This window comes from Punica granatum, chromosome 1, assembly GCF_007655135.1.
Source record: "Punica granatum isolate Tunisia-2019 chromosome 1, ASM765513v2, whole genome shotgun sequence".
Taxonomy (NCBI): Eukaryota; Viridiplantae; Streptophyta; class Magnoliopsida; order Myrtales; family Lythraceae; genus Punica; species Punica granatum.
In genome coordinates, this window is record NC_045127.1 from 5,610,149 (window position 1) to 5,634,605 (window position 24,457).

A 24,457-nucleotide genomic window follows, 5' to 3' on the forward strand; every position below is an offset into this window, starting at 1 on the left:
GCATCACAAGCTAAATAGCCGTTTGACATATCAATATTGGTGATTACAAATATGTTATAACATTATTTTAAAAATAAATTTATTTATAGAGTCTTATGACATAATATTATGTTTAAACCTATTAAACGTAAACTTTCACGTTGCAATTATACAAAGGGTCTAGAAAGACACCAACATAGGTTAACTTATCAAAAAAGGATCTTAAAAATACCAATAAAAATTGATTTAAGTGATACTACACTTGTGTCATTCGAAAAAACTTTATTCTTCAATGGCCTCCAAAGAGACGGTTGGAATGTAATATTTTGCGAAAATTTGTCAATGTTCTTCGACTGTTACTACACCAATGAAAGCTATTATCAATCCCACTCTGCTGCTTCCTGTTTATAATTTTTCTTTTCTTCTTCCTTTTTTCCATTGACACACTCTCTCTCTCTCTCTCTGTTGGGCTTCTAACTTCTAAGACAGATACACACTAGAGACATCTCTGAAACATCGTACCTGCATCTTGTCATGTCTCTTCAGACAGACCTCTGATCCCCCGCACTTCTTCTCCTCCAGCCACTGACACTGCCGCCAGTAAGTCAGTGTCCTCTTCAACTCAAATATATCCTTCTCTTTCTCACCCCAAAGGAAAAAATATATCCTTCTCTTTCCTTGTTTTCATCTGTCCGTGTGTAATCATTGTCTCTTTGCTGTCCTTTCAGTCAATCCAAGAATGTGAAGAAGCCAAAAACCCCCTCACAAGACACGAAAGATGAGAAGAAGAAGAAGAAGAGAACCATCATGGGACTTGGATGCACACTCCCCAGGGTTGCTCTGTTTCATGGTGTTGCTTCTGTTCCAACAGCATGCAGCAGCTGCAGGATCGCGAAAGTTGTCGGGAGACGATGACGGTGATGGTGATGATGCAGTTGGGCTGTTGGCTTTCAAGAAGTCCTGTGTTCGATCCGACCCGAATGGGTTCTTGTCTGATTGGAAACTAGATGGTAGTTCTCAGAGTCCATGTTCATGGACTGGGGTCTCCTGCTCTAATTTGACCGGCCGAGTCGAATCCCTGAACCTGGAGAACGCGGGCATCATCGGGACCCTCAACCTTCCTGCCCTCCTTGCCTCCTTGACCGCCCTTCGGTTTTTAAACTTGCAGGGCAATTCCTTCTCTGCCGGCGACCTCTCGGCCTCTGTCTCCTCCTCTTGCCTTCTCGAGAGCCTTGACCTGTCCTCCAACAATCTCTCAGACCCTCTTCCTCGGAATTCGTTCCTATTCGCTTGCAGCCACCTTGCTTATGTTAATCTCTCTCACAACTCAATCCCGGGCGGCGCACTTCATATTGGCTCCTCGCTTCTTCAGCTTGACCTCTCCCGGAATCAGATATCAGATTCCACCTTCTTAACTGGCTTCCTCACCAGTTGCGGCAATCTGAACCTGCTTGACCTGTCAGGGAATAAGCTCACCGGAAAGTTAGGGACTACTCCGTCGTCTTGCAAGAGCCTATCGTTTCTTGACCTGTCGAATAATCAACTATCCGGGGAGATACCTCCGAGCTTTGTTGCAGACTCCCCTGCAGCTCTCCGGTACCTCGATCTCTCTCACAACAACTTCTCCGGCAGCTTCTCGGGGCTCGACTTTGGTAGCTGTGGGAATCTGACCTCGCTCAATCTATCGCATAACAGCCTCTCTGACGTCCACTTTCCGGGCAGTTTAAGGAATTGTCAGCTTCTGGAGACCGTAGACCTCTCCCACAATGAGCTAGGAGGCATGATTCCTGGTAACTTGTTGCAAGATCTCAAGAATCTCAGGCTATTGTTTCTGTCCAACAATCAGTTTTCAGGTCATATCCCCCCAGAACTCGCGCTGACCTGTGGTATCCTCGAGGAGCTTGATCTTTCCGCGAATGATCTCGATGGCGGCTTGCCCCTGACATTTAGCCTGTGCTCCTCTTTGCGGAGTCTTGATCTTGGGAACAATCATCTCTCTGGAGATTTTCTCGAGACAGTCGTAAGCAACCTCTCGAGTCTCCACTACCTCCGATTGCCATTCAACAACATCACCGGTCTCATTCCCGTGGCTCTGACTAGACTTCCTCAGCTACGGGTGCTCGACCTTAGCTCGAACGGCTTCATAGGGAATGTTCCTTCTGGGTTCTGCTCCTCTTCATCCTACTCGCCTTTGCTGGAGAAGTTGCAGCTCCCCGGGAACTACCTTTCAGGAACCGTGCCTTCAGAGCTCGGAAACTGCAAGACCCTGAGAGCCATCGATCTTAGCTTCAACAGCCTGAGCGGAGAAATCCCGAAGGAAATCTGGGCTCTGCCGAAACTCTCCGACCTCATTATGTGGGCCAACAATCTCACTGGCGAGATTCCTGAAGGAATTTGCAGGAACGGACGGAACCTCGAGACCTTGATTCTTAACAACAACCTCATCTCCGGCAGCATCCCTCAGTCCATTGCCAACTGCACGAACATGGTATGGGTATCTCTCTCGAGCAACCGCCTCACAGGATCAATCCACTCCGGAATCGGGAATCTTCGAAACTTAGCAATCCTCCAACTCGGCAACAATTCACTGACGGGAATGATTCCAATGGAGATAGGCAATTGTCGGAGCCTTATTTGGCTCGATTTAAACAGCAATGAGCTCACCGGTCCTGTCCCTCCAGAGCTCGCCAAGCAAGCCGGCCTCATAATGCCTGGAAGTGTCTCAGGGAAGCAGTTTGTATTCGTGAGGAACGAAGGCGGAACATCTTGCAGAGGAGCTGGTGGACTGGTCGAGTTTGAGGGGATCAGACGGTCAAGGCTGGAGAGCTTCCCAATGGTCCACTCTTGCTCATCAACTAGGATTTATTCGGGAATGGCGGTGTACACTTTCGGGGGCAATGGGAGCATGATATACCTCGATCTGTCGTACAACTCCTTATCAGGGACAATTCCCAACAACTTTGGATCTATGACCTATCTCCAGGTCCTGAACTTGGGGCATAACACTCTCACTGGATTGATCCCCGACTCTTTCGGGGGTCTGAAAGAAGTTGGCGTACTCGACCTCTCACATAATAACCTTGAAGGAACCATCCCCGGGTCCTTGGGGTCCCTCAACTTCCTCAATGATCTCGATGTATCGAACAACAACCTTAGTGGTCTCATCCCCTTGGGGGGTCAACTCAGCACCTTCCCAGCCTCGAGATATGAGAACAATACGGGCCTCTGCGGGTTGCCTTTGCCTCCCTGTGGCTCTGGGAACAGACCGGACTGCCCGTCAAATCCTTCTTTGGGGGTAAGAAAGCAGTCTTTTGCGGCCGGAATAGTCATCGGGATATTGTTCTTCTTCATTTGCTTGTTCACGGTGGTGGCCTTGTACCGAGTGAAGGAGAACCAGAAGAAATCGGGACTGGAAGAGAATAAGTATGTAGAGAGTTCCTTGGCTTCGGGGAGTACCAACTGGAAAATCTCGAGCATTCATGAGCCTCTGAGCATCAACGTAGCAACATTTGAGAAGCCTCTCCGAAAACTGACCTTTGCAGATTTACTTGAAGCGACAAATGGTTTTAGTGCGGAGAGTCTTATCGGGTCTGGAGGATTTGGGGAGGTCTACAAGGCAAAACTGAGAGATGGCAATGTAGTCGCGGTTAAGAAACTCATTCACACCACCAGTCAGGGGGACAGAGAATTCATAGCGGAAATGGAGACGATTGGGAAGATCAAGCACCAGAACCTGGTCCCCTTGATGGGCTACTGCAAGGTCGGAGAGGAGAGGCTCCTTGTGTACGAGTACATGAAGTTCGGGAGCCTTGAGTCTGTTCTTCATGATCATCGGATCAATGGAAGAATCCCTGCTCCTGTAAAGCTTGACTGGGCTATGAGGAAGAGGATCGCGATTGGGGCAGCCAGAGGACTGGCATTCCTTCACCACAGCTGCATCCCTCACGTCATTCATCGGGACATGAAGTCGAGCAATGTCCTATTGGATGAGCATCTCGAGGCTAGAGTTTCCGACTTTGGCATGGCAAGATTGGTCAATGCCCTCGACACCCACCTAAGCGTGAGCACCCTCGCAGGGACACCGGGATATGTTCCCCCGGAATATTACCAGAGCTTCCGCTGCACGACCAAGGGAGATGTCTACAGTTATGGGGTCGTACTCCTGGAGCTTCTTTCTGGGAAGAGGCCTATAGACCCGAGCAAGTTCGGTGATGATAATAACCTAGTTGGATGGGGGAAGCAGCTCTACCGAGATAATAGGAGTAATGAGATACTTGACCCGGAACTAGTGGTGAGAAAATCTGGTCAGGCCGAGCTGTACCATTATCTTAGGGTTGCATTGGATTGCCTCGACGACAGGCCTTACCGCAGACCAACAATGATTCAGGTGATGTCGATGTTTAAGGAGCTTCAGGTCGATTCTGGAAGCAGTGACGTCCTCGACGGATTCTCGCTGAAAGAAGCAGCCATTGATGAGTCCCGAGAAAAGGAACCTTAGTTAAGGAACGATTTTATCTTTCCCTGCTGTAAATAACAGATTTCACGACATACAGAAATGTTAGAAGGAACAGAACAAGGCAAGTAAATCCAGATCAGCTTCGACCAACATCATTAACGTTTGCTAACCGACTCATCCGATAATATTTCAGCATTCAGCTTCCTGCTTTTGTTCCATAAGAAAGCAAAAACCCGAGAAACAGCCTAAGTTAGCGATTGCTTGTGTACATTTGTAAAGTAGTAGCGGTAGCATTCCTCAATTTTCATAGTAAAAATACGGGTGACACTTCGATGTTGATCGATTTGCAAGAGTGGATCCAGCATGGAATTGACTAGCATAGTTAATGGGAAAATTTCTGTTGAACAATTCCCTTCCAGTCTAGTCCATCTTCGATTCCTTCTTAACACTAGCGGGCCTAATGCGTCTCTTCCCTGCAGTACTCAAGCAGAACACTTGGAATTGCCTGAGGATGAGAAGACGATTGATATTTCCACGCGATGCACGCATACTGTACAAAACAAACAGCTAACAAAGATACATCCTAATCAAGGTGACTCGATGACCGTATATTTATGTCATCCGAGTGAATTTATCGAAAATCTATTAATCTTTCTGCTTAAAAAAACCGTATGGTCTAAAACCACCATTTGGCATTGCATATCGATCTTTGCCTCATTCTTTCTGCTTTTTGCACATCAGAAACGGTCCATTTCCGATCTACGTTATTTCTTCACCTGTCAATTTAGTTTCTTTGTAATGATCGCTGAATTGAGGTTCTCTTTTGTAATGTTAAAGAACATCATGGATCGTGTTGACAATACAATCAACGACATGATATTTTCGCATTTTTTCATAATAATATGATTCTGCCATTGATCAGAAGACACTCGCGTCACCTTATTTTATTTTTATTGATTGATTTATCAACTAGTGGAAGATATTTATTGTATGTGCATAATTTGCTTTGCATTTGCATCTACAGAAACCCAAAAATCAGTTGAATAGGCCTCCCGGTGACGGGGGCCATTCGGGCCATAAGGCCCAAATATCGGCTCATAATTAACAAAATTAGGGGCCCAAAATAGCCATCAGGAGGCCACTTTTAGTTCTTTTTATATATTATTACTTCATTTAAATTTTAGGAATATACAAAGGAAAAGGGCTGGAAGAAAATGTAGGATTTGGACTTTATTTAAGCTACAAAATACATTGTTAAGATGGCAGATTACGACTGATTTATAGGAGATGAATTCGGACATATCCAGTTTATAACTTAAAACTTGACATTCATGAATCTTTAAGAATAGAAGAGTGAAGTTATCAACCGAAAAAAGAATAGAAGAGTGAAGTTATGGCCTCTTAGATGAATCCGGCCGAAATGTTAATATCGATGTTTCCCTTGTTTTTTAAATTGAGTTCTCATATTCTTGGTAATAAAAAACATGTACTATCCCAAAAAAAAGAAAATGGCAATTGGAGAGTTCCCTCCCCCGATTCCCAAACTCTAATGAACTCTTTGCTCTCAAATCGAAGCCAATCTTAAAAAAGACACAAACCAACTCAAATGTGAAGAACAAAAAATAATAATTATGATAAATATATGCTTAATACTTTGCGATGTCGAGCTACGTACTTGTTTTGTCGAGCCTATTTGCCAAAGTAGCTAAAAGGAAAAGCTTTCCCTTTGTGATTGGCTCTTTCATCGACAATGCATTTTTCGTGCCTTTTCATGTCCTCTTTTAATGTTTCTCGATGTGTTTTATAACTTATTAGCGAATAATAACTTTTGCTTAAACGTGGACTTGTTCTGATTTATTTTGCTAATATGTTTCAAGCTCTTGTACTATAAATGAATTTTGTGAATCGAAACCCAGATGTCTACATCTCTTAGTTTACAAGTACTATTTTTTAAAAATTATTTGCTTCTCAATGGTCAATTTGTGTCTACTTTGATTTAGTTTAATCTAAGAAATCAGATCCTTTTTCCATAATTATTTATATGTTTTTGGTGGAATTTCTTTTTCCCGAGATTGTGCTTGCTAGTGGGCTGCTTTACATTATCAAACAAACATTAATTAAAGAATATTGTTTGAGTTCAATCTTCCACTTGACAATTCTTTTTTCTTTTTAATTTCCTCGAAATAATGGCCCGTGCTATGATTTCACCGTTTACTATTCGAAACATATCGACTAGTTGTACATATATACGTAATATGTAGCTAAGTTGAGCTTCGAGGACAAACACCGCCACCGTCTCGAAGAAGCTGAATGCGACCGATGATAAGAAGGAAAAGATCCGCCTGATGTGTGTGCAAATTGTAGACCGGACATTGAAAGAGTGCAGCGCTGCCCAATCTATAATAATATGATTGTATAAATTACTAAAAAGCAGCGATTGATTAAATAGACAGATTATCGATACGAAACATTAATGGTGTGGAGACTAAGACAGGCCGGAGCACAAAGTTTCACGATCAAACCGATATTCCAATTTTCATTTTCTACCTAAAAGTTTTTTGTAATTTTGTGATTATCCTTCTGCCACGATTTTAAAGTTGGTGCCCAGAAAATATTTTTTTTTTGTTTTCCCACATAATTTCCTTTTTTTCCGTATGTCTAAATTGGAAAAAAAGAATAGTAGGAGCTTCCTCGTTTTAATTCTTATAATTCCAAATTCTTTTTTTTTTTTAAATATTCATTCCATTGACGGCTTCAGCAGTGTTAAAAGCAAGTTTCTTTAAGTTTTTTTTTTTTTTGGTGAAAAGGAGAATGCAAGTTTCTTTAAGTTAATAGCAAGAAATGAACAGCTCGGATTAGTTTTATGTGCTTTGGATCCTTTTCATACAATCTCCATTAAGAAATGATTATATTCTTAATCAGACAGGAAAAAAAGAAAAGAAAATTTAAATGCGAAAAAAAAAGACAGGGTAGAGATGCCGTGTTTACTATGCTCTGTTGAACTGACGGCTCGAAGGCCGACCGAAAATTAAAACATGCAATGGGAACATAAAATATAAATTCTTTTATTCTTATTTTTATTTTTTATTTATGGAGTCAATTTGAGCTGAGCTCATGTATCTTGACTTTCACGTGCACATGAATACGGATTTCCAATTGAAAATCACCTAGCTAGTTAGAACGCAGTCGTTCTCTCTAAGATAAGTCGAAAATGATTGAGGACGAGGATATATAGTTCTCGATGTAAATTGAGTCAGGGACGAATTCAACAAGATAAGCTCTCGAGTCTCTTTTCGATGAGAAAAGAGTAATTATATGCATGTTCTCCTGCAAGCTCACTCGATGAAATTATCTTCTCTTTTGCCGTCAGAAAATAAGCAATGAGTACTTGTATAGATCAGCACCACAAAATAACTTTTAGCCAGTTGAATGCTATATGACAGTACAGCATGCATTGCAACAGTTTTGTAGCATGAGGTATATTTCCACTATTAAGAACCGCATGTGCGAGCTAGATAATTCAATTTTGTGAGATAATAATAGAGAACCCCTCGGGAGGGCGACGCGTCGACTCCATGTGACAGACACTTAATGAAACATGGTAAGCAAAACAACCATACGGTTCTTCTGATCATAAAAATATCGAGCATAATCCAATTGGACTTTTCCGGATACCATGATTTGCACAAAAAAAAACCATCCGATTATATTACTGATTAACTTTTAAACATTATAACTTATGACTAAATTGAACCGCAATTATTCTTTAAAAAACTATCGTTTAGGTGCTCATCTACAATCAACTCCGATTAATTGCCAGACCAAATAGAGTAAAAGTTTAAAATTCGGTTAAAGAAATTATATCTCAACTTTCATAATAATGAATGATATTTATTGGTCATAGCTATTTTTTTTTTTTTCAAATTGAGATAGAAACTAACAATGATCTGGTTGCGGGTCTCAGGGCTATTTCATTTGGTCCCTTCAAGCCGGCCTTCCTCCACCACGGCTCTCCTCCATGGTTATATCTTGGCACTCCTCTGCCTTGGCATGACACGAATCCACCCGTGGATCTCACTGCCCGTCACCTCTGGTCCTACGAAGGCTAAAGGCTGGTTCTCTTCGGGGTTAAAGGCTGACTCCGATTTCTCTACTTAATTCTGAATCGGAGGTTGTGTTTATTGGCACCTCGGAGGTCGCAGCGGCGCTCACCCTCCTCCTCCTCGTATCCGGTGGTGCGTTGAGGTGTCCCCTGATGGAAAAGTCTCCCGTTCCCCGCCATGGTCTTGTCATCATTTTGAACAGACTTGTGGAGGATTTCCCGATCTAGTTTTGTGGTCCAACCCGACTTGTAGTGCCCGACCCGACCAGACCATACATTGCACGCACCAACCCGACTAGCACGACCCGAACCGATCACGACAAAATGACCAAAGGCGTCGGCCTCCCCCTACCTCCTTGCCTATCTGATTCTTCCCCCTCCTAGATGTCGACTTCTATTTTGCGGACAACTGCCATCGCTCATGCGATGGAATCCCTGCCTTCTACTCAAAGGATCAGACTCCTCGCACAATTGACCGCACCAGCTGCCTGCACAACCGATCGTTTGTGGATGAACCCCTTTTTTTATTGGTTTGTACAGGTTTCGGCCCCCCTGACTACATTCTCTGGTTTGAACTGGCCAAGGAAGCTTGGTACTTTGATTTGATAGTCTAGCTAGTATTGATTAGATAGGCTGTCACTGATTTGAACCGATCAAAAGAACTTTGCTGAATTGATTTGAATGTGTAGGGATTGGGCTATTTAGAATTTGGTTGCTTGATTGTCTTTAGAGGTATGATTTGTGGAGGGTTTTTGCGCCAAGTACCGGTTCAATACTCCTTTTGGCTTTGCTTCCTGTGAAGCGGTCTCTATACGAATTGCGCTATATTTTGCTTTTCGATTTTCAGTAGGGCATTTAGATTTTGCACGTTAATCCCCGCGGTCTCGTACTTGCTGGCTAAGCACACATGATAAGGTAAATCCAGAGGATCCGACTGACCTCAAAGGATTTCTGTTAGGATCTCGATTTTCAGATTTTGATCACGTGCAGGCTAAGAGCCTCAAGTGTCCACAAGCGACCTGCAAAAAGGGGAAGAACGGGAGGGAATGATGATTTCCCTCTCTGATACATAAATGAGAATGTGCAAAATAAAGGAAAAAGATTGAATTTAAGATTTAGGAGTACCTGGAGAGTTATTTATAGAGATTGTGGAAGATCAATATTAGGATATCAGTATCTATGCATTACATGTAATATGAAGATGTACTTGCCGAATATAAGGCAGAGATATTCCGTTTGGTTTCGCAATCATGTTTTTAAAATTTTAATTCTATAACTCTACTTATTACACAACAAAAGTCAATAATACAATTATTACATTTTCATTTTTCTTCAATTTTTTTAACAATTCAATTCAATTTTTAATATTAAATTCTCTCAATTATCCATTACCTTTTTTACAATTTAACAATAAAATCATTACTTTTTTTTCAACTATTCATTACTTTTTCTCTATTTTTCTCATAATTCAACAATACAATCATTACAACTCAATTAAAATCAAAACTCAACTCTACTTAACTCTAAAATCAAACATATCAATATATTGTATCAAATATCTCTTGGGAGAATATTCAAGAGATATAGATAGAAAAATATTCTCAATAGAATTTAGTTATCCAACTTAAAGTATCAATGTGGGTCCATAACGATAAGTCGGGTTGGGCGGGTCAAACCAATTTTTGATCCCTAATAATTTCAAATCTAGAATCAGGTGACTATTTTCGCTCCTTCAAGGCAGATATTTTATTTAAAGAGAAATACACGCTGAATTGCTGGAATCAATTCTTATTGAATTAAATTAAATTAAAATTTAGAGGCCGAGAAGAGAGAGGATGTTTGGGAAAGATAGGGATGTGTGTGTTCGTCGTGTAGTATGCAATTAGCCAAGGGGGGATGGATGAGTGGATGGCTGGACCTGGGACGTGGCTTGGGTTTTCAGGGGGAAGGGAGGGGCAGAACAGGAATTTCAATAGGGCAACAGCCCATGATGAACAGAAAGATCATCAATAAACAATTGATGAAAATGAAGGGAAGGAGGGGTTGTTTGTAGGGTAGGTACAATGATAGGACAGCTTTTCTTTTTCTTTGTAATTGTGAACCCACCCCCCCCCCCCCCCCCCCCCCCCCCCCCCCTCACACCCCTCTTTCTGCCCTCTCGCCAGACAAAAACATGGTCCAAATTGAAACATTTGCTGTCGTTAATCATCATCTATTTATTATCTGACCAATGTCCCCGTAATTTCTTCCTGGATCCTCAGATTTTACAGTTGGTCCCGGTCCTGGTCCGGTCGCTTGACCCGCTATGACTCTAGTCCTCGCATACCCACAGAGATTTTTTGGCTTATAAGACGCGTCCGGCTGTTGCATATGGTTAGTGAAATTGTCACCCGTATCCGGCCGTAACGATTTCGGTGCTCTCTAAGAGAGATGGGCAGCAGCCCCTTGGTTTTTCTAGTCTGTATATATATAATCTGGACTGTATCAAACATTTCCAGTGTCAAACAAAGAAGGAACCCTAATCCACCCGCGGCGCGCTGTATAATCGGCCAACAAGATAGCATTCGATGTACCAAAATTAGTACTAACAGTTGATACCTAGTCGAGGTTAGATCTTTTTGGGTCCTTCCACAAGACATGCCATTGGGTTGGCTCCTCTCTCTCTAACAATTCTGTATATTTCTTGTCTCTCACTGAAAGGTAAATCATGGACAATGAGAATATGATATAGTGATATACAGTCTTGAGATTTCGACTCTGATTCTCATTATTGATACTTTTAATGAATCTTTATTTAATTAATTTTTATGATCATATGAATCTCTTTTATAATCGAAAAAAGTAAGTCGATGTACATAGGGCGCATATTCACATACGATATTCATTTCAATTGGGAAGAGACCGCAAGAGATTTGGATTTGGAGGCGGGGGAGGTGAATCGTGGGGTTAAAACGGTACAATTTCAGACCCGCTCCACTTTTTTTTGGGAAGAAGAGATAGACATGGAGAGAGAGAGAGGAGAGAGGAGAACCTGATGCCATTGCCCCTCCCCTTCTTTCCCTTTTGATGTGTGAGTGGGTGGTGCTGTTTTCTCAACTCTCTCTCTTCTCTCTCACTACCCCCATTTTTGTTGTTTTTCAAGTTTTTCCAAACACCTCATCTCTCTCTCTCTCTCTCTCTCTCTGTCTCTTTGCCCTTCCAAGAGAACCCATTCAACTGAGCTAAAAAGAAGCAGCTTGCCAAAAATCCTCAAGAGGTCTGTTTGTGGCAGAAAGGAAGCCATTCCCCCCTCTCTTCTTCCCCCATCCTCCCAGATCTTGCCATCCTCTACCTCCTCCTCCTCCTCCTCTTCTGTTCTGCTTGTAAAGTTCACTGCTTTTTGTTCTTGTTGGGTTTTCGGCTCGTGTGATTTCATGATCGGGTCTGCTGTCTGAGCTGCTTCAAGCCCCCCTCCTTTGCTTGCTTGACGGGCTCTCGAGTCTCCCCCCCCCCCCTCTCTTTACCTTCTCTTTCTATCTGGGGCTGCTGCGTGTAAGCTTTGTCTCATGGTCAGTTCCTCAGTACTGTTCATCGTATGACAAAAGTCTCGGTTTTTTCCCCACTTTTTCCGGTTTGACGTGAAGTTCATCTGCTGATTGAGTTTATACTGGATTTGCGTCTGCCGATTGTTCGGATTCCGGCAACCGATAGTGTCCCTCTCGCTCTCTCTGGTCTGCTATTTCATGTGGGTTTTGTTCATACACTGTAGACTGGGGAGCTCCTCGCTCTACTCTTATCATGTTTAGCTTGTTCTCATGGAGTTGATTGCTGTTCCGTGACATAAATTTCGTTGTCGGTCTTCGAAAGCTTCGATTTTGAGAGCTACCCATCTCCCATTTACATGAAATAATACTGCCTTTTAATTTAATTAGGTCGCTCGAGCTTAATCCTCTTTCCATAATTGTCCACCATGCTTCAAATTCCGACCATTACAATCACATGAAATAACGTTTGCCTACATGGGTGCTCTAGATTCTTCTCCTATCCTAATATAATCTCTGCCTCTTCTTTTCTCTTCTCCTCTTTTCTTGGTGGGTCTCTCTCTATACTGCTTCCCCTCCCATCTCAACATCTCATGTTCCTTTCACATCTTTTATCTTTGCAGGCTGATGATGGATGAAGATTCCAGTGGGGGTTCCTCGATTTCTCTTCGCCTTTCCTGCTTTCGCTCGTGATGAGGTGGCTTCGGATCAAAGCAGATAAGACACCGAGGCGAGACCCGCGAATAGGCAAGAGAGGAGGAGCTGGAGGGGAGGAACTTAACTAATCAGTGAGAATTGGTTATGCTGAAGGAAAGGTTATCAGAGATAATAAACCAAAGTAGAAGAGGAGAGGGGCTTGTGACTGTTTGGAGGAACAGCACAAGTGAGGAGAGAAAGCTTCACATCAGATGTTATCCATTGGAAAACCTCCACCAGATCTCCCATGTGCCTGTGAAGAACTAATCCCACCACTGAACAGTGATGAGAGGGCTTCTCCTTCCCCTCAACTCCCAGATCTGACCCCTAACTTCTCCATAAGGTTATAACAAACCTCCCTATCTCTCAATCTCTCTCACTCTTCCACCATTTTCGCTCTTGGGAGCACAAGCTGATACCTCAGCTGGGTATTGTATCCCATCCCACTGATTGCTTCTGCCGATGTTTCTTGGGGTAGATCCCCTTGGCAGATTCTGACCCTTGTCCATATTTATGGTATCCTTCTGGGTGTGCTGCTCTTCTTTCTCTCTTTGATGGGTTTGTTGCACGAGGCTTACATAAAAAAGCAGCCTCTGAGGGATGGCAATTATTGCTTAACATCTCTGCAGCAGCAGACTCAAGGCTGTCTCTCTCTGGGGGTTTTAGATTTTGTGTATCTTCTTGTCATATTTGGGCTTCTCTTGACCGTCTCTAGACTGTTCTGATTTTCTTAGCTTCCCTCTCCATGGCAGAAACATGCTTCTGTGGTTGATCATAGTTTTGGGTTCCCAGAACCAGTTTGACAGTGATTGTATGTTACTGATGAGTGAAATTTCTCATGTTTGTACCTGCAGGAACTATGTTTTTGCTGCCCGGAGCAAGGATATCAGCACGAATTGGCCTTTCTCGTCGAGAAATCTTCAGCTTTGTCTGAAACATGGTGTGAAGGATCCCCTCCCTCCGTTCCAGTCCCTCGATAATGTCAGGAGTCAATCATTCCCAAGGTCCTCAGTTGAAACTAGCAGCTCTCTTGAGAAAGAGATTAGTCGAAGGAACTCTGCCGAGGAGCCTTTGAGGCTGAACAGTGATGACGATAATACTAGATCAAACGATGTCCAAGCAGATAATAATTTTCCATGCATGACAACCAGTTTTTCCCCACTTGAAATAGAATCAGTCCCAACTAATAGACTGTCGAATAATAATTCGGTATCAGTTGAACGCCACACTTTGCTGGGCACCTCAGTCGAAAAGGAAGTAGCGGGTCCCACAGTTTCTCGCAAGACTGAGACTGCTGCCCGATCGACGGGTAAGAAGGGTCGACTGGTAGTAAAACTTGGTGGAAACTTAGAAAGGAGCTTGACGGAAGATATTGCCTCTACCTGTACTGCTGTATCGGAGACGATGGCATCGAAAGTTTGCCCTGTTTGCAAGACTTTCTCTTCCTCCTCCAACACCACCTTGAATGCGCACATTGATCAGTGCCTTTCTGAAGAGCCGACTCCCAAGTGGTCAGCAGGTTCAAAGCTGATTCGGCATAGGATTAAGCCCAGAAAGACGAGGTTGATGGTGGATATATATGAGACAGCTCGCCCGTGCACGTTGGAGGATCTTGACCGGAGAAACGGTTCTAACTGGGCCACTGGGACGAGCGTACCTTCTCAAGATACTGCCGAGGAGAAGAGCGAAAAAGTTGCTCCAGTTAACCCAGATGAGGATGTTGGTGCAGTTTATATAGACTCAAATGGCACGAAATTACGGATCTTATCGAGGTTCAGTGATTGCCAGCCTTCTTCTTCTACGGCTGGTGAGGCTCTTGGACCAAGGAAGTGTCTGAAAGGAAAGGGAAACAAAGTTCTCCTGTCTAGGAAAAAGAAGAAGAGGAGGAGGAGGAAGCAGAATGCCCAGAAACATCACAAGTATCTGAAACTCGTTTCTCAAGGCAAAGATTTCAGCTCTCACAAGGCACGGCCGCATAATTCTCAGGTACTATACGATGTTTCCTTCTGTTATTCTGTAGTTCGGGTTCTGTCATCCTCTCTTTCTGGCCTCCCTCTTGTCAGTCACAATGATATGATCATGCTTATCTTCTTTTCCCTACATAATAAACTTTTGTGATGTAGATAGATTTTGCAAAGTAGTTTGTTTTCATTTTCCTCTTCCAAGCTGATCATTGCTAAATTATGAGCATAGTGTATGGTAGTTTTACAATAAATTTTTACGTGTATTTTCAACTTATAATTTTTGCATTTCTACTTCCAAACCAACCCACAAAATATGCAAATTTCTGCTTACTTCTCCTTTGAAACAAAAGTAGTCAAATTGTTTTAGGTTTTCAAATTTTAATTATGTTGATTGCATGGTTTCGATATGTGTGCACACTTAAATGTCTTGCTGTTGTTGTGTAGTTGCTCTTTATACGTGTTTTTTGGGCTTTTATTGCTTACTAGTTAATAAAGAGAACTAATTATGGCTGTTAAAAATTCGTCATTCAACAGGACTTTTGTGGTCAAGAAAAGTATGATGGAGGAAGGGCAGATATTGAGGATGCACGGATGCTAGTTTCAAGATCTCAAGGGTCTTTGCAACCCAGTGATAATGGAACCCTAAAACAGTGGGCATGCTCCAAAAGATCAGGTCCTTCGAAGAAGGTAAAGGGAAAAGATCGACATCCTGCACTGGGATGTAATGAAGACTTGCCTGTTGAAACCGGACGATCATGCTTTGCAAATAATCTCATTTCTGATGGAGACCATTCCGATTCATCTGAGGATACAAGAAACGGTGGTGGACTGGGGGTTCCAGTAATTAAGGGTGAGACTTCTGGGAAAAGAAAACTCAGAAGTCCCTTGTTTTATGGTGGAGCTGACGGCAATGTAGAAGGATCTAAATTTCCACCGATGAAGCGAAGAGAGAGTCAGTCCTCAGATGTGTTCAAGCCTACTGGGGGTTGTGTATTTCATGGTAGCATCGAAACGAGTATTTCCTCTATTGCTTATGGAAAGTCATCAAAACATTCCAGCATGTCCCCAACCAAAGTTGAGAGATTCTCCAGAACGGAGAAAAAGGTGCTGTCCGTTTGCTCTCTGAGGAGACCAAAGTTGAATGATGCAAAGAGGGATTCAACTCCTGGGCGGTCAGAAAGGCGTTTCATGGAAGAGCTGGACGAAGAGGATCAAGTAGATGAGTTAGACCCTAGTCCTTCCCTCACCAGAAGTTATTCGGGCGGTTTTGGACAAGACACAAGAAAGACCAGTGCCCTCCAGGAACCGCGGTACTTCGATAGTGATGAGGGAAAGAACACGGAATCCTCCATCAGTTTGAGTGCTGACCAATCGGAAAAGCTCAACCGCCTGGATTCTGTTATGAACAAGGGTCAAGATCAAGGGGATGATGGTGATGGTGATATAGGTGCGTTCGAGCTGCACTCCAAATCGGTTTCTGAGGACAATGATTTGAATTTCAGCGAGTATCTGAATCAGGGAACTCCAATTGAGAACAGAAGAATCCACGCTCGAGGCTCCACTGAGATATACAAGGGCGGCTTGTGTGACATTGAGGGTCCAACTTTCCCGGATATTGTCGAAGAAGATGTTGGTGATGGCGCGAATCGACAGGATTCTGATGTAAATATGGACCTTGATACTCAAGTGGGACAAGAATACGAAGTTGAGCGAATTCTGATTCCAGGCCCACCTGGGTCCTTCCTCCCAAGCCCTGGGGCTCTGGGCTCGGAGGAATTTCCAGGGAATTCATCCTTAACTACAAGTCGGGTCCAGTCTTCTCAGGAGCAGCAAGAGTTGGTCGATGGAGATTCCTCAGATTCTCCGGTTTCTGCGACATCTACTGTCTCTAACTCTGCTCCTGCTGGGTCCGAGAAATGTGTGGATCTGCCGGTGTCTGCAGGCCCTCCTCCACCACTTGAAGAAAAATCATTGTCAGGTTTCTCTAGTGATGGTGGCAATGCTGAGCCTTTAGTATTGAATGCTGCTTCAAGCCCCCAGCCTTCTACCATGGGGGTTACATCAGAAAGAAAGATTATTGAAAGAGGTCCATTAATCTTGAAGAATGATGATCAGCCATGCTGTTGCCAGAGAAAGGAGAGGAGCTCTCAAGGAATTGTCCCAAACTATCAAGAGTCCCAACTGCTGAGGAGGAGGAACCTTAATTCTTTAACAGCAATTGGGTTAGGAAAGCGCCTGAATCGGAGCCTTAATGCGACTTCCATTCCTGGTGAGGGTAGGCTTGAAATGCTCCCACGGAGTGCTTCCCAGGACAATGAGTCAAAAATGACAAGATCGGCGTCAGTTCCAGTTACTTCGAAGTGTTCGACTGATAATGCGGCAAAAGTTTCTGATCGTGGCGACTGCGACGCTGTTACTCCATCTGTGTCTAATCCCGTGCTCAGGTTGATGGGTAAGAACTTGATGGTGGTCAATAAAGAAGAAAATGCTGCAACCCCTCTTGGGCATCCTCAGTCTGCTGGCACCTGGAACAACAACCCAAGCTCTTCCCAAGTTTCAAGAGTGACCGGTGTTTCTTATAGCAGTGTTCCCGTTTCATCGAGTGGTCTTAGGCCAGCCCTCAGTAATAAGTTGACGGCGGTAATGGAACCTCCAACACAACAGCCTGGCATGTCCTCAAACTGGTATTGGTCGGGGTATAGTGATGGTAGTTGCTACTTCCCGAGTCAACCGCCAAGAAGTAATGCGCTAGTTCCAGATTCTCGAGATTTGAGACCCATGAAAGAAATCATCATCATTGACGATGCCTCGGAAGATGAAATTACCGATATGCCTGCCAGCATGGTGAGACGGGGCGGTGGCTCGAAGGAAAGACAGGCAGCAGTCACACCTGTTGTTTCATTTCCAATGAAAGCAACAATCAGTTATGACCCGAGGCTGGTGGGGACGCACCCCTTCAACCACCCTTCTCAGGATCCTTCCTTCTTCAGTCAAGTGCCTATCTCAAGGCGGGCAGGTTCGAGTCCCATAGGTGTCCGGTGGTGCTCTTCTTCGGAAGGTCCTGGACCATTCCAGCGGGTTCATCTAGTGCCGGCCCCATCCCCAAATGTCCATATCCGGTCTCCAATGCCATACTCTCCGGGCCTATCATAGCGAATATCCCTAGGTTAAACAAAACCAAACAGAAATGCTCTTTCCGCACCGCAAAATAGAGGTTGCATTTTAAATTTTATGTACTACTACTTTCCTAACTTAAAAGCAAGCTTGCTACTTTTGCTTCTCGGCATGTTTTAAGGCTTTTTACTTGCAGAGACTAGAAAATGTATACACAATCCAGTCCGATAATAATCGATGCGGAGGGACGTTGGCATAACAGCCCAAGCCATGAGTTCCCTTCTGAAGATTTTCGATTCACGTGCTTGCTAGTTGAAGCTCTGATATTGCGAAGTTATTCGGGTCTGCATGAACTAATGGCTTATGCTTCCATATATCAGTTGAATCACACGGAACTAGTGATGCAAAATGGGCATGTCGGCACAGCATGTATTTGAGGATGGTTTGGAACATCGATCCATGTCTAAGGAGATCATCTCTTATCCGTAAGATTGTCTTGGCGAGTCAATTAATGACTTCACCGGGCATGTGGAACCTGTGCTCGATCGTTAATTTCCATTCGATAAAGATGGTGATGACAATATCTCCTGAAGATATCTCTGATCACGAATCTCTCTGAATGTGTTTTAATGGCAAAGTACTGGAAAGAAGATATTGCAGTGTATGTCCATAGATCGTTCCTACAATCCCTTTCCCTTGCAGCTGAGAGAGAGAGCTGTGCTTTCGTCGAGTACAGAGAGTTATCTTCGACATGTATAGAGCCAATAACCAATGGATCTTGGAAAATCGAACTCTGCAATTCGAGTAGTTATGTCCTTCAGAGATTACTGTTTCTGCTTCTTGTTTCTGAGAGTGATTGAATGAAGATGGAAAAATCGCCGTTTGAGGGTCCCAAAGGTCACTGCCATGGTCTATTCATACAAGGACGTGAATCAGATTTAGTGAGACAGAAACAGAGACGCTGATGGACGAGAAATGCATGCAAGACAGAAGAAATCAGAACTTGGTACGTGCTTGCGTAGCTATCATAGCATGGGTGGGTAGAAATACCACAAGATACATAATTGTTATGGTGGGAGACGCAGAACGGAAGACACCTCATCATGTTGTGGCATTCCTAGAATCTTTCGGTCTCGATATTCGAAACTCCAATAAACTTCGACTAATCCATTTCGAACATGATCGACCACTAAGGATCCCAACGTGGATTTTCTCTAATTACAAAATTCAAATTCGAGACCTTGAAACAAGGTCGATTGTCGAATGATTTAAATTAATCCATGTTGATCATGACATTCCTAGAATTGCTTATTCCTTGATATTGAAAATAGGGTCCATCATGAATTCCGGAGACACGGCCTTTATTTATGGATCAATCACCATTTACCGTTACATAAAATAAGTAATTGGCGAAACCTCATTCTGTTCTACTTGATACATATCAATTTAGAAATATGTCTTATGAAACTTATTATTATCATTAGTAAGATCGAAAAACGTGGTGGGATTTTTGTTTTGATAAACAAGGTTTGCTTGATGCGGCCGAGGTGTTGGCAATCGATGGAACGTGGACGGTGGATTATATTGTGCATGGTAACTGTTGCAAACCATCAATCTTATTTTCTAATCTTTATATGTAAAATGTCATTTTTAATTATAAAAAAATGGGGCGGTGGGGGGGGGGGGGGAAAGAAAAGTCTTGCTTGTGTTGTGGTTGCAGCTGTGGGCCATTCCTTCTCTCTCACACGCACACAGAAATTCAAAATCAACAATGCATATTGTAGTCGACAAGGCATTTGCTATACAAAATTGGCCCGCCTCATCGTATGTCGGATTCAAATTTTATTGGGAAAGCAGAAGAAGTAATTTCCACGAACGTGCTAGATCTGATCAATACAAAAATATTAAATCCTCAAAATTAACTAGTCTAAAATTTTTCTTAATTCAAAATTTCACTCATACTTATTTAATAATTCTTGAATATTGTTGAGAGTTAAGGATTAAGAAACACCCACATCAGAAAGTTAACAAGAAAATCACTTATCTATAAGAGATTGGATATCGTGTAACCTATCAACTCAATGTTTTGGATTGGAAATGTCTCAACCGCTTATAGACCATGTGAAAATTTTACATAATATATCAGAACAAGTTACGCATTTATGCACTTGTGTACATTCACACCACGCCAAGTCTAGTCTATTTTTGAGATAGCCAAAAGCGCGCTTCACGCGTTAGTTAGGCTCGAGTAAGGAATTCATGGTCAATTTCGTTTGAATGTAGAGAGAAAGCCTGCCTCATCGTTAATTAAACGCCCCTCCTCCTTTTGCCTGAGGTGTGAAAGAAGAAAGGCCATATTGCGTAGAAATGGGCCCGACTTATAGTTAGTTCTTGAGGGTGCGTGTTCAGATCCACGTTGTATGTCTAGGATGGTGAAGTGTTAAAGCCACGCGTAGTCACGTGAGGACATGTGCGAAATGTTAAGAATTGAGAAGAGTCTCGCATTGGAAAATTTATAGGAAAATCATGGGTTCATAAAAAGATAGGATATTGCAACTTGTCCGTTTGAGTTTTTGGATTGAAGATAGCCCAATTACTTATAGATATAATGGAAATTTTACAGATATTGTGTAAATTAAATATACCTACACTTGTATTGCAGTCTTTTAAATCACAAAAAATGCCCAAACAACATTTTTCTTTTTTCCTGTTCCAAGACAATACTGACTTACTCTCGATACTGGGAATTACTATATCTATTATATTTAGGAATATCTTTCTGCGGGAAGCGAGAATTAAGTGGACAAATTTACAAAGACTGCAATATCATTAATATCTTAACAGAGTGCCAAAATGCTCATTATCGTCACAACCAGGCTGGCCGGGCCGGGCCTGGCCTTTTTTTCAGGTAATAGTTTCGTCTAAAAGGTGAGACGTGAGTGACATTCTGACAGAGCTGTGATGATGGATTTTCGGGCCGGGCCTGTGTTAGCAGCGGGCTTGCTTTGGGCCTGTGGGCAGACATATATCCATTCTGGAGTCTAGACCCCTGCCCTTGCCATCCGCTAATGGAAAATACCATTTTCCGTAAGAAGCTCTTTCGATCTAAATTCCCATGAGATCGGGTCACCGAGGCAGTGTCGATCTTGTTCGACCAAAAACATAGTATTCAGTGGATACGATAATGTTGCGATGCAGAACAAACGAGAGACACTGTGTACATTTGAGCAAATATGCTTTGCTTTCTGTATTTGATTCGGTCGCAACTGACTGGGAAGTGGTTCGCAAGTGTTTGACTTACTTTTGCTTGAAGCGCAAGTGCTCGTACTTGACAAAGGAATTGGACCTTTTCCAAGCTGACCCACATGGCGTGGAAAGTTTTATTCCCAAACCCAAGTTCATCTCATCGCATGGCCCCTTCTCATCCTCGTTGCTTTGAGTTCACAAGGCACTTCCGGTCCGAGGAACGTATCCGGTCCCGCTAAGGAACAATTCTTGTGGAGCGGGTGGTCGTTGGATGAGTTGAATCTTGCTCATCCCAGCTCATCCAGTGGCCATGTTCTATTCAAAAAATTGTTCCTAAAAAAATGTAATGACTTCGTATCCGTTTTATTCTGAAATAATCTGCTTGTCATCACAGATATATAATTTTATATTCGGCCGGTCAAACTGCATGTTCCGGGTCCAAATCATAATACAGGACATGCAACTGAAAAATAAATTGAACATTGCACCATATCGTGGTCCCATTGCTTAAAATTAAGTGATAAGTGATAGACCACCGTAGATAGTTGACAACTGCGAGCCGGCATACTCACTTGGCAATTAACTTGCGCATGGTTGGTTGAAAGGAGAAGCGACAAATTAACTTGGCATACTCACTTTCTACGTGGAGTGTTGTGGGAAGCAATCTTCCAACGCCATTAATTATAATGAAAGGAGAAGCCACAAACACTCACATATTGAGCAAAGAATTTTGACTTTTTGACATTCATAAAGAATTACTAGTGATCCTAAGAAAGAAAGTGAAGGCCTTTGCACATAAAATCTTGATGGCTGCCTGCCATCATTCATCATTCCCTTCCATTGTCAACGAAGCAAAACCATAGAAATAATCAATCCCAGAGAGTTTTGTTCCTCGGCTAACCTTTGGTCGCTAATCGATCATCTTCAGTACCCAAAATCTGATGAAAATTGAAACTAAGGGCAGAATCTGAAATCTAACGGACTATGTCAGATTTGATTAAGCAAGCGAGCTGCATCTCTTTACTAGGCATCGCTAAAGTCATCAAGTCGAAGTGGTTCGGATGTCGGTCTGTGCTTACTAGTGTGTAGATGATCCCAGACCCAGCACCCCTTCTTCCTCCTCCTCGGCCTCTGCAGGTGGTGGCCCGTTAAGGTCGAAGTCAAATGGCTTCTTCCGTTGGCCTGTCCCACTGGCCTCATCGGAGGATGTTGCTTTGGCTTCTGGGGACCCTGTATAGTGGAGCCTCTTGTGGCCCCCCAGTGCCTGCCCAGTCTGGAACCTCTTCTTGCAGATCTCACACTCGTGCGAGTCACTGCTATCGCTGCGATCCATCTCATTGTCATGCTGTGAGCTGGGTTTGGGAGCGGGATGGTGATCTTGGAGCTGTTCTGATTGGCTGTGGGTGTTCTTGGCCCTTTTGTGAACTGACTTGTGGCCGCCGAGGGCTTGGTATGTCAGGAAGGATTTATCGCAGATGTTGCATCTGTACTTCTCGGGTGAACTTGTCGCAGGATCATCATCATGATCAATCCTCTTTTCATTAACCTCTGCTGTCTCTAACTCACTAAAGTTCCTCTTTTTGTTCCTCTTCTTCTGCTTCCCCGTGTCTGCATGCCCAGCATTGCCATTATCAGTGCACGGCTCCATTGAGCTCCGGGGAGCCGGTCCCGAGCCCAAGAAATCTTCATGTGGAGAGGGTTTGATTGGAGGATTAGCCTGCGAGGAGCTGATGGGAGCATTGGCCAAGCTATGCAGGATTTTGGCAGCTTCTTGTTCTTCTTGGCTCCAATCCTCCGGCTTGGAACACGAGTAACCTTGCCCCAAAGAACCGGAGGAAATAATCGAACTCTTCCGACCTCTCTTGCCGGTCATGGACCAGCTCAGTAGGAACTTTGTCTTCGACAGGTCGACAAGAGCGGGTTCCGGGACAGGCCCTGTGACTGCAGTATTAGAGCAATCAATGTGATCACTGGCCTTTACAGCATCCAATTCAGTTGACGTTTGAGAGCTCTGCGACTCATGAGATGCAGAGCCAGGAGGCTGCATCCCCCGCCATTCTCTCTCCGGGTGCGACCTCATGTGCCCATACAGCGACCTCGGTGATGAGAATTCCTTCCCACAGATATCACAAGTAGCTCCCTGGTCCTCCTCAGCGTTCCCATCCGGAGCCGCTTTCACCCAGCCTTTCTTGACGGCGAGGCCATCCTTGTGAATCCTCACGTGACCGCCGAGTGCCTTTCTTGACTCAAACTCTTTCCCGCAGTGCTCACAGGAGTAACTCATCGCGATGGGCTGATCCTGGGGGTCCTTCTCCGCAATACTCAACGCCCCATCGCCATCCCCACCCTTCTTGATCTTCAGGAGGAGTCGCCCGTCGTGCCTCACTACCTCCAAGTGAGGCTTGTCTTCATCCATGGACCGAGAAAGAGACCAACCCAAGAACCGGACCAGGTTCATCGGCGAGTTCTTGAAAGCTCAAGCGATGAAGCTCAGAAAGCTGTGACCTTTACGAAGGAGGAAGGCAATCAAGAAGAAGGGCAACCAAGATTTCAGTGGGTTACGTGGCGAAGAAGGAACCCGGAGAGTTCACTCAGTACTGACCTCTCCCCGCGGCGTGCTTCCTGTCTCCGGCGAGGAGTTGGGTTTCGTTGGAACTCCGACAGTTGCAGAGGAAGTTTGACGAAGGTGGACTGATTGAGGATGCAGAGGAAGTGTAGAGAGAGAGTGAAGATTGGTCCCTAATTAAAGAGGTTTGAAGGTTCACTGAAATTCTTTAAACTGATCTCTTGGGCTTGACAGTAGTTTGACTGTCACGCGCCAGTCAATAGAAATTTCCTTTTTCTTTTTTGTTTTTTTTTGTTTTTTTTGGGTCAAATGACGTAAACAAATTTGCTTTTGATTATTCACTTTATTTTTTTCCGATGAAAATACGAAATACTCTCCATTTATTGATTGAAATTAATTCTCATTTCGACATTGGCTTGATCTGAAAATATTACTTTCGATCAAGAAAGATTGTACGCCGAGTGCAATGTGGGACCTGCGACGATTGACTGTGTTAACCGTGGAAGTAGAAATAAGGTAGCCGATGAAAAATCTCCGTTAATCAGGAGAAGAGAATTTCGGGTCGCGGATTTAGTTTCCTATTTCAACTTCTGAGCATTGGTAATTACTCCAATTAATCTCTTGTGATTATCTACATTTTAGGATTCTTGGAATATTTGGCGATTTTATATTTGTTAAGTGCTTTCCATGAAAGATTCATTTCATCAACTTCATGATTTACTCCTTACTTTGAATATATTCACCATCCCACGCCGCGACTCTTAGAATATATAGTTTATACTACATATTTTGTTAATTTTTAAGAAGAAATTC

The 24,457-nt window shown here is 43.4% G+C and overlaps 3 protein-coding genes across 7 annotated transcripts; 2 read left to right on the plus strand and 1 right to left on the minus strand.

Moving 5' to 3' along the window:
- Nucleotides 1-354: 354 nt before the first annotated feature.
- On the plus strand, nucleotides 355-4,604 carry LOC116187312 (receptor-like protein kinase BRI1-like 3). 2 transcript variants are annotated; one of them, XM_031515976.1, is made up of 2 exons: nucleotides 355-583; nucleotides 708-4,604. In XM_031515976.1, exon 2 carries the CDS (start codon nucleotides 758-760, stop codon nucleotides 4,475-4,477), a length of 3,720 nt encoding a protein of 1,239 aa, XP_031371836.1. In that variant the 5' UTR covers nucleotides 355-583; nucleotides 708-757; the 3' UTR covers nucleotides 4,478-4,604. The 2 variants fall into 2 exon arrangements, with proteins under 2 accessions (XP_031371836.1, XP_031371828.1); XM_031515968.1 differs by having other exon boundaries at nucleotides 355-579.
- Nucleotides 4,605-11,626: 7,022 nt separating this feature from the next.
- On the plus strand, nucleotides 11,627-18,132 carry LOC116195276. Of its 4 annotated transcripts, none has more exons than XM_031524354.1 (4): nucleotides 11,627-12,261; nucleotides 12,682-13,097; nucleotides 13,609-14,740; nucleotides 15,253-18,132. In XM_031524354.1, exons 2-4 carry the CDS (start codon nucleotides 12,967-12,969, stop codon nucleotides 17,869-17,871), a joined length of 3,882 nt encoding a protein of 1,293 aa, XP_031380214.1. In that variant the 5' UTR covers nucleotides 11,627-12,261; nucleotides 12,682-12,966; the 3' UTR covers nucleotides 17,872-18,132. The 4 variants fall into 4 exon arrangements, with proteins under 4 accessions (XP_031380214.1, XP_031380207.1, XP_031380229.1 ...); XM_031524347.1 differs by having other exon boundaries at nucleotides 11,627-12,085; XM_031524369.1 differs by having other exon boundaries at nucleotides 11,627-11,899.
- A 3,662-nt stretch (nucleotides 18,133-21,794) lies between these two features.
- Nucleotides 21,795-23,859, minus strand: LOC116194276 (zinc finger protein ZAT9-like). The gene is made up of 2 exons (XM_031523050.1): nucleotides 23,681-23,859; nucleotides 21,795-23,583 (listed from the first exon to the last, which is right to left on the minus strand). The coding sequence occupies exon 2, from the start codon at nucleotides 23,534-23,536 to the stop codon at nucleotides 22,157-22,159; it is 1,380 nt and encodes a 459-aa protein (XP_031378910.1). The 5' UTR covers nucleotides 23,537-23,583; nucleotides 23,681-23,859; the 3' UTR covers nucleotides 21,795-22,156.
- Nucleotides 23,860-24,457: the final 598 nt, after the last annotated feature.